Raw genomic sequence first — 10,593 nt, 5'->3', positions numbered from 1 at the left:
GACTCTCATCCAGAATTTTTTCTGTCTAGTCAGTACAAAACTTGCAGCCAAATGACTGCTATGTCTTTTAGAGTGCAGAAAGGTGAAACCTTTTCTTTTTATTAACAGTAAAAAGTAACACAGTGATTGCTCATCACTTTTAATGAAAAATAAGGTTTACTTTTTAAAGGAGCCATGAACATTAAATATTATTCTAAATCGTATATTAGATAGCAAGCTGCAAAATATTACTACTAGGATTCCACACTGTGGAAATATTTTTTTCCTTGACAACATAAAAAGCGATGAAGGGCCAAAATGAGACATCGTAGTCTACTTAAACGTCCATTTCCAACATTACAAATATACACTATAGCCCTGGGCTTTGGTAGGAGGGAAATATTTCCTAATGTCAAGGTGGTCTAGCAAAAAGCCCAAGAATAACAATGCTTGTGTTGTTTTAGAGAAGGCCAACTATCAAGTCTTGTTTTAAATAAAAAAAAAAAATTATATATATATATATATATATATATATATATATATATATATATATATATATATATATAAGCATGGTTCAACTCTGAGCAGGACAAAGACTGGGTGGGGAGAAAAAAAAAACTTGACATCCGCTACAGGGGATACAAGAAGGTAATATCCAAGATGATCTGTACAAGGAAGGAACATTTCTGTAGCAAACGAATCTCAGGAATGACACAGCGGTTACATGTACCTTCTTGAAACTAAAGCAAATCCCAACACCACAATAGAGATCAAGTGCCAGGAATGACTTGTCAAAATAAAAAATTCTACTGTACATGTCACATCTAATAAAAACACAGATATGGATTTTTTTTTGGGTGAGTCTGTCCATTTCCAAATTCTGTACAAGGAGGAGCACTGAACAATATTGTGAAGATAGGCAAACGTGTCATCTTCTAATGGAGTTGTACTCTGTATGCAGTAATCAGCAGCTTTACCTGTAAAGAGAGGACACCGTTTAATGCTTCGGCAATGCTGTTCTAACAACCCTACTTACATCACAGAAGAGTTCTACTTTATAGCAAAATGAACTTAAAGACAAAAACTACACAATTATATATATATACACTATAACCAAAAGTATCGAGACACATACCTTTACATGCACGTGAACGTTAATGCCTTAGTCTGTAGGGTTCAACATTGAGTTGGCTCACCCTTTGCAGCTACTGTAAAACAGCTTCAACTCTTCTGGGAGGCTTTCTACAAGGTTTAGGAGTGTGTCTATGGGAATGTTTGTCCATTCTTCAAAAAGCGCATGCATTAAGTCAGGCATGGATGCTGGACGAGGAGGCCTAGCTCACAGAGACCCTGCTTTGTGCACTGGTGCGCAGTCATGTTGAAACAAACAGGCCATCCCCAAAATGTTCCCACAAAGTTGGGAGCATGAAATTGTCCAAAATGGCTTGGTACACTGCCGACGCCTTAAGATTTCCATTCATTGGAACTAATTGTCCAAGCCCAACCCCTGTAAAAACAACCCCGACACCATAATCCTTCCTCCACCAAATGATTTGGACCAGTGCACAGAGCAAGGTCCATAAAGACCGAGATGAGCGAGTTTAGGGTGGGGGAACTTGACTGGCCTGCACAGAGTCCTAACCTCAACCCGATCTTCCCAGAAAAGTTGAAACTGTTATAGCTGCATAGGGTGGGCCAACTCAATATTAAACCCTATGGACTAAGTGCCGGGTCACACTTGTGCGATGCGGGAAGGCTGCGAATTTGCAGCCTGTTCCTGCATCGCAAACGCACATCTGGCAGTTCACACTGCCATATGCGATACGCAGGGGGTGTCAATGAAATGTTAACGACTACCCCAGTTTGATCGCATATCGCAGTACGATCTGACAGTTCGCACAGGATCGGATCGCACAAGTGTGAATTAATTAGGAGCATGCCCCGATGTTGTCAGGCATGCATACAAGCACGTCACACACAGTATCTCACAAAAATGAGTGCACCCCTCACTTTTTTGTAAAAATTTTATTATATCTTTTCTTGTGACAACACTGAAGAAATTACACTTTGCTACAATGTAATTGTATAAGGCCTTGAATAAGGCCTCTTTCACACTAGTGCGACTTGTCCAGCGATTTTGGACCGCAAAATCGCATGACAAGTCGTTTTCCATTTTTTTTCAATGAGCCCCATTCATATCAGTGCATTTTGAAGTGGCACCAACTTCAAAGTAGTTCCTGCACTATTTTGGCACGATTTTAATGCGTTTTGAGGTATATAGCCCTGAGCCATTGCTCAAAATTGCAGCAAAGTCACGTCAAAATCACGGTAAAATCATGTCGCATAAGTGTGAAAGGGGCCTAACAGTGTAAATTTGCTGTCCCCTCAAAATAACTCAACACATCCATTAGTGTCTAAACCGCTGGCAAGAAAAGTGAGTACACCCCTAAGTGAAAACGTCCAAATTGGGTCCAACTAGCAAGTTTCCCACCCCAGTGTCATGCGACTCAGTGTTAGAAGGTCTCAGGTATGAATGGGGAGCAGGAGTGTTAAATTTGGTGTTATCGCTCTTACTCTCTCATACTGGTCACTGGAAGTTCAACATGGCACCTCATGGGAAAGAACTGAGGATCTGAAAGAAAGAACTGTTGCTCTACATAAAGATGGCCTAGGCTATAAGAAGATTGCCAAGACCTTGAAACTGAGCTGCAGCATGGTGGCCAAGACCATACAGCACTTTAACAGGACAGGTTCCACTCAGAACACGCCTCGCCATGGTCAACCAATGAGGTGGAGTGCACGTACTCCGCGTTCTATCCAGACGTTGTTTTTGGGAAATAGACGTATGAGTGCTGCCAGCATTGCTGCAGAGGTTGAAGGGGTGGAGGTTGGGGGGGTCAGCCTGTCAATGCTCAGACCATACACTGCACACTGCATCAAATTAGTCTGCATGGCTGTTGTCCCAGAAGGAAGCCTCTTCTATGATGCACAAGAAAGCCGCAAACAGTTTGCTGAAGACAAGCAGACTAAGGACATGGATTACTGGAACCATGTCCTGTAGTCTGATAAATGTATTTGGTTCAGATGGTGTCAAGCGTGTGTGATGGCAACCAGGTGAGGAGTACAAAGACAAGTGTGTCATGCCTACAGTTAAGCATGGTGGTGGGAGTGTCATGGTCTGGGGCTGCATGAGTGCTGTCGGCACTTGGGAGCTACAGTTCATTGAAGGAACCATGAATGCAAACATGTACTGTGACGTACTGAAGCAGAGCACGATCCCCCTCACTTTGGAGACGACCACTGCCTTGCTAAAGAAGCTGAGGGTAAAGGTGATGGACTAGCCAAGCATGTCTACAGACCTAAACCCTATTGAGCATCTGTGGGGCATCCTCAAATGGAAGGTGGAGGAGCGCAAGGTCTCTACCCCTAAAAGCTCCGTGATGTTGTCATGGAGGAGTGGAAGAGGAATCCAGTGGCAACCTGTGAAGCTCTGGTGAACTCCATGCCCAAGCGGGTTAAGAAAGTGCTGGAAAACAATGGTGGCCACACAAAATATTGACACTTTGGGCCCAATTTAGACATTTCCACTTAAGGGTGTACTCACTTTTGTTGCCAGCAGTTTAGACATTAATGGCTGTGCGTACAGTTATTTTGAGGAGACAGTAAATTTACATAGTTCTACAAGCTGTACACTCACTACTTTACATTGTAGCAAAGTGTAATTTCTTCAGTGTTGTCACATCAAAAGATATAATAAAATATTTACAAACGTTATGGGTGTACTCACTTTCGCGAGATACTGTGTGTATATATATATATATATATATATATATATATATACACACACATATATACATACATATACACACACGTGCATCTCAAAATTAGAATATCATCAAAAAGTTAAATTTTAGTTATTTCATTCAAAAGTGAAACTCTTATTTTCTATAGATAAAATATATCACTGTGTGAAATTCAAGCATTTATTTTAATTTTGATTATGGCTTACAGCTAGGCAAAATCCAAAATTCAGTATCTCAGAAAACTAGATTATTACACAAGACCAATAAAATGATTTTTGTCTTACCGTAAAATTCTTTTCTCTGATGTTCATTGACGGACGCAGTCTCTGATCTTCATATCAGTAGGGTTATACTGCCCCCTACAGGAGTAGGACACAAGGCAGAAAAAAAGTTCTAGCTACGCCTATGGGCAGTCCCAGGGGGCATACTCTCTCTCCCTGCTATAGGATGTCAGTTTTGTATAAAAGCAGTGTCAGAGAAAATAATACCAACCCAACTCAAATGGACGCAGTTCATTGACGGAGGCAGTCTCTGATCTTCATATCCGTAGGGATGTCCCAAAGCAGTGCCATAAAAATGAGGGGTGAGAAAAGCAGAAAAATAATTCCAGGGCTAAACCATAGCCAACCAGGCAACATAGGACTCATCAGAACAACAAGATGAGACCAACCTGAAAAAACATCAAACACCCTCAAGGGAGACAAACAACCTTAAACGGCAGCCTGCAAAACTTTGCGGCCAAAAGAGGCATCTGCAGATGCCAGCACATCCACCTTGTAAAACTTTGTGAAAGTGTTAACGGACGACCAGGTAGCCGCCTTGCAAACCTGAAGCACAGATGCCTAATGGCGAAAAGCTTCTCCCTGCGGGAGAGACAACCGATTACTGGACGTCGAATTGCATCCTGCAGCTTCTGGAGCTTGTCCAGCGGAAGAATCACCCTGGCTGAGGCAGAGTCCAGGGCTAGACCCAGGTAGTCCAACTTGGTGGACGGAACCAGAGCAGACTTCTGGAAATTCAATGTCCAACCGAACTCCTGTAGAGTCCGCACAGTGATGTCCAGGTGTTCCTTTAGAGCAGCCAGAGCCTCTGCTCGCAGAAGATGATCATCCACAATACCCCGCTTTCGCAACAATACTAACACAGGGGCCAACACTTTCGTGAAGACCCGAGGAACTGAGGTGAGACCAAAGGGTAATGCCACAAATTGATAATGCTCCTCGCCCTGATGAAGGGATGTCACTACCGTACGAATGGACTCCTTTCGGAACTTCTGTACCCACACAAAGTGGTTCATGGCTTTGAGGTCCAGGATAGGACCAACTTTGCCTTCCTTCCTGGAAACCAGTTTAAATAAAAACCCCAAAAATGTTCAGAGTTTGGAACTAGTACAATCACCCGTTGCAGTAGCAAATCTTGTACTGCCCTAAATCGACCACGCAAACGGTCTGGGGACAAAAGCAGGTTGGAAGGAGAAAACCTCTGTGGAGGGTAAGACCGCTATTGGATCTTTTAGCCGGAAGGAATCAGCTCGTGGACCCACCTGTCTTGAATCAGGGAGGTCCACGGGTCCAGAAAGAAGTGAAGAAGTCCACCCATCCCAAATATGTGTAAGGGCGCCCTTTTAGGCAGAAGAGGGCTTGTTTGCAGGCCTAGAAGGACCTGCTCCCGGCTTACCAGGCCAGGGTCTCTTGGAAACTCTGGAGGCAGACCTAACCGATTTGAATCCTTTGTCCTGAGATCCCGAGGAACAAAAAGGCCACTTGAGAGCACAGAAAAAAGGACCACATCTACGATGAGACTCATTGCCCCTGGAAGCCTGTGGGAGGAAAACTGAATTTTTGTAAAATCTTACCTGTAAAATTCCTTTCTCTGAGTCCTCCGACAGTCGCCGCCATCTTCATATTCGTCACAATGGGGTATTAGACTTTGCTCCGTAGGAGTAGCTAGGCAACAGAATATGTCAATATTAAAGTTTTTAACATATCCCCACCCCAGGGGGTGGTCCCCTCAGTCTATACCCTCCTGCTTCCTGTTTCATACTTCAGTTTCAGTAGAGTACCTAAACCCCAAAAGAGGGGCGGGGGCGGCGACTGTCGGAGGACTCAGAGAAAGGAATTTTACAGGTAAGATTTTACAAAAATTCCGTTTTCTCTTACGTCCTCCGACAGTCGCCGCCATCTTCATATTCGTCACAATGGGGACGTCCCAAAGCAGTGCAAACATGAGGGGTGGGAAACGCAGCCGAGCCTAAAGGCAACGCAGTCTCCACATCAAAGAAAGTAACCTTACCAAAGGAAGGAAACCAGCTGGGCAACATGAGAAAAAACTTGCTCAACGGGAGCAATAACCCAGGGAAAAAACAAAAACCCATGGATAAAAAGAAATCCCAAACAGCCCAAAGGTCCAAAACAAGGGACCCTAAGGAACCGCCGCACTAAGAACCTTGCGGCCAAAGGAAGCATCTGCGGATGCTTGAAACTCCCCTCTGTAGAATAGAGTGAAGGTGTGCACGGTCGACCAAATCGTCACCCTACACACCTGGGCCACAGAAGCCCCATGACGACAGGCCCAAGACGTACTCAGAGATCTGGCAGAGTGCGCCTTCACAGGCATAGGGGAAACTTTTCCCTGCAAAGCATAGGCCCGTTCAATGGCCTGTCTGAACCAATTGGCGGCGGCAGAAGCCGACGCCGCTACGCCCTTCCGAGGACCCCCGGAAGGACAAACAAAGAATCCGACTTGCGAAACGATTCAGACGATTTTAGGTAAACCCTAATCGCCCGAACAACATCCAAGGAGTGCAACTCCACCTCCTTTGGATATTTAGACTTCGCGCAAGGCGAAGGCAAGACAATGTCCTCAATGAGGTGAAATTCCGAAACCCTCTTCAGAAAAAAAGAAGGGTTATGTCGCAAGACCACCTTATCTAAGTGAATGACCAGATACGGAGACTTGCAGGACAAGCTGCCAGCTCCGACACACTGCGAGCTGAAGTGATCGCCACCAAAAAAGTTGACCTTCTTGGACAACATAGACAACGAGATCTACCTGATCCGTTCAAAAGGACCATGGAGTAACACGGACAGAACAAGATTCCAGTCCCAAGGAGGCAGAGGCACCCTCCTAGGAGGGACCAGATGCCCCTGAACAAAAGTGCCAACCAAGGAGTTAGATGCCAGAGGACGTTGAAAGATAACGGCCATCGCAGACACCTGACCCTCGATCGTAGCCAGCGCCAAACGCTGGCAACACCCTTTCGAAGGAAGGACAACACCCTAGACACCGAGTACGGGCGAGGTGAAAACCCCCTGGACTCACACCAGGCAAAATAGGCCTTCCAAGTACGGTAATAGACCTTCCCCGAGGAAAATTTCCTCGCGTCGATCAAAGTGCGAATGACCTCAGGGGAGAGACCCCTATCCCTCAGGACCTCGGTCTCAACAGCCAGGCCGTCAAAGCCAGCGACTGTAAAGCAGGATGGAATATCCGCCCTTGAGACCGGAGATCTTCTCGAAGAGGCAGACGCCACGGGGCGTCGACCGCCAAATGCACGAGGTCTGCGTACCAGGACCGGCGAGGCCAGTCCGGTGCCACAAAAAACACTGTGTTCTGGTTCCGAGTTCAACCTGCGAAGGAACCTGGACAGCCATTGAAACGGTGAAAACGCATACATCAGTCGGTATCGATGCCACGGAGCTACCAACGCGTCTGCCCGAGGATCGCGCGGCCTTGCCACGAAGCCTTTTCACCTTGCTGTTTAGACGAGACGCGAACAGGTCTACCTCCGGAAGACCCCACTTCGCGCACCACATCTGGAAGACATCCGGGTGGAAGGACCATTCCCCCTGGTCCGGGGACTGTCGGCTTCAGATAATCTGCCTGCCAGTTCTCCATCCCCGGAATGTGAACCGCCGATATCGCCGGGAAGTGTGTCTCGGCCCAAGACAGAATGTCGGCCACTTCCCGAGCCGCTCGGGCTCTCTCGGTGCCCCCTTGGCGATTGACGCAAGCCACCGCCGTGGCATTGTCCGTCTGCACCCGAACCGGACAGCCCTAAAGCCCGTCCGGCCAACGTTGAAGGCAGAGATTCACCGCACGCAATTCCAGAATGTTGATCGGAAGGGAGGAAACCTCCTCCGACCAAGTTCCCTGGGCGGACAGAACGCCCAGAACACCACCCCAGCCCGACAGGCTGGCATCTGAGGTGACCACCGTCCATGAGAGAGGACGCAAAGACTTGCCCCCCGACACCGCCGGGGACTGGAGCCACCACAGAAGATCCCTTCTGGTGCGATGGCCCAACGAAATATGGAGATCCAGAGATTGCGGTCGCCCGTCCCACCTGGACAGGATCTCCGCTTGGAGACCCTGCGTGTGAAACTGGGCGAAGGGAATCGTCTCGAAAGCCGAGACCATCAATCCCAGACATCTCAAGCGCGTCCGGAGTGACGAGCACGGAACGTCCCTAAGGGACCTGACTTCTTCCTGAAGAGACCTCAGTTTGTCGTCTGGTAGGAAGATCTTCGCCCGGACCGAGTCCAGAATCATTCCCAGGTAGGGAAGACGAATCGACGGACACAGCGTCGACTTTGGAAAACCATCGTCCAACCAAACTCCTGTAGAGTCAGCATCGTGATGGACAGGTCCTCCTCCAGACCCTGGCTGGTCGCAGACCGAACCAGAATATCTCCCAGATACCCCAGGACAGGGATGCCCTGGGCTCTCAACAAACCAGAAACGGGTGCAAGCACCTTAGTGAAAAACCGTGGAGCCGAAGCGAGACCAAAAGGCAACGGCAATGGCGAATCACAGGTACCTCTGGTGACCCTCGAAAAAATGGGATGTGAAGGCACGCATCCTTCAAATCGATGGAAGCCATAAATTCCCCCGGAACCAGGGCAGCCACCACCGACCGCAGGGATGCCATGCAGAACTAGCGAACCCGCACAAAGCGGGTCAGAGCCTGTAAGTCCAGAATTGGATGTACCCTCCTTCCTGGGCACAGTGAACAGATTGGAAGAGAAAACCCCCGAAATCTGTCCAGATGAGGCACCGAAACCTCCTGAGGGAAAAAAACCCTGCTCTCCGGCCGAGAGAGAAAACTCGATCTTGTAGCCAGAACGAACGATTTCCTGAACCCACCTGTCCCGAACACGGGCCAACCAGGGTTGAAGAAAAACCGAGCAAGCGTCCCCCCCACCCCAGAACTGGGTGAGGGCGCCCCTGCAGGCCGCATTGCTATGGGCAGCGGGTCCGGACTGGCTGGACTTCTGGTAACCTGACCACGGCTTCGTTTGGGAGCCTTGACCTTTGAACGGCTTGCCCTTCTAGTGCGCCCGAAAGGCACGAAAGGACCCCCGAGAGGGCCTAAAAGAAGCATGCTTCTTACCATGAGCAACCTTAGCCTTGCGGGATTGGGGCAAGAGCGTGCTCTTACCACCCGTGATCCCCTTTATCAGTGTATCCAAGGATTCTCCAAAAAAGGCGAGATCCATCATAGGACAGATTGGCTAAGGTCTTGCGAGAAGATTGGTCCACAGACCAACACTGCAACCAAACCAGGCGGCGAGACAATACCGCCACACTGTGAACACGTGCAGCCAACGGTACTATATCCAAATCCGCATCACACAAATACATGATGGATTTGATCCACCCTATCCAATGTCGCCGGTGAGGCTGAATCAGCCACCAAGACGCGCCTGAGTACCTGCGTTCAATTCGCGACAGCCTGGGCTGTCATAAGCGAAGCAAATAGAGCCTTTAGCATAGAACCCGTAATAGAGTAAGTATGACGGGCAAGAGACTCCAGCCTCCTGTCCGTAGCATCCCGGAACACCGGGGTGTCCTCTGCAGGAATCGCAGTGGACTTATTCAAAACCGCCACCGCGTGAGCCACCGGAGGTGGCACACACCACCGCTCATCAGTAGCGGGCGTGAAAGATAACGCAGCCTGAACCTACTTGGTACAGCAAAGGGCTCGCGCATATTGCGCCATTGTTCCTTAACAGCGTGCTGAAAAACATCAGTGCAAGGAAAGACCTGCAATGTCATGCGTCTTTTCTGCGTCCCATAAGCTGCCAGGGCAGCAGGAGGACATGGTTCATCCTGTAAACGCAGTGTTTGCTTGATAAAAGCAATCAATTCATCCATGAGTGTAAGCTCTTCAGGCGAGCCAGGGGGAGAATTATCCACTCCTACCTCAGCCTCCACCTCGGACCCCCAAGATCCAGGGAGGAACGGGACCCCGATAAGGAGACCCTAGCTATAGCAGCCCCATCACCATCACCCTCTGATCAGAGGAGATTGAAACTCTGGGCCGTTTTGTGGATCGAGCAGCCACAAGCATATTCACCTGAGCAGCAATGTTAGCCACAACCGCAGCCAAACCCCCCCCCCCCCCCACCAAGTGGTAGGAAATTTGCTTTCCTGAGAATCCATTGCCCCAATACCATGCCGGAGAATAAAGGGTTAACAGCCCCTTAAACAAGCGCGGTGAGCGCTGCCCACCGCACACACACACTAGCACAAGTTTGACCCCCACAGGGAGAAAAAACTCAACTCAGGCAAGGAAATAGGGACAGGGAGGTAAAAACCTGTAAAGACCACCGCTGCTGCCTCGATCAGTGCGCCCAGGGAAAGGAAGCTATGCAACACAGGGCGCTCTATGAAGCCTATGGAAGGCTACAAGAAAATGGCCGCCCGCAGTGAGACCATACGGCCAGAGTGAGCGCTGCCAAAATGAAAGTGAAGTGGAGAAAACACACCACATGTATTAAAACATGGCGGACCGCCGCAGCGGTCGCTG

At 48.4% G+C, this 10,593-nt stretch overlaps 1 protein-coding gene across 1 annotated transcript in view; it reads right to left on the bottom strand.

The window, feature by feature from the left end:
• Nucleotides 1-684: 684 nt before the first annotated feature.
• Nucleotides 685-10,593, bottom strand: part of MPHOSPH8 (M-phase phosphoprotein 8) — a 268,249-nt gene continuing 258,340 nt past the window's right edge. The window contains exon 14 of the mRNA XM_082247634.1: nucleotides 685-956. Coding sequence (XP_082103760.1) covers nucleotides 915-956 — 42 coding nt within the window. The 3' untranslated portion in view covers nucleotides 685-914. The remainder of the gene's footprint in view (nucleotides 957-10,593) is intronic.

This window comes from Pelophylax lessonae, assembly GCF_965119305.1.
Source record: "Pelophylax lessonae genome assembly, chromosome: 2".
Taxonomy (NCBI): Eukaryota; Metazoa; Chordata; class Amphibia; order Anura; family Ranidae; genus Pelophylax; species Pelophylax lessonae.
The sequence above is the reverse complement of the archived record's forward strand: the minus strand, read 5'-3'. Positions and strand labels throughout refer to the sequence as shown.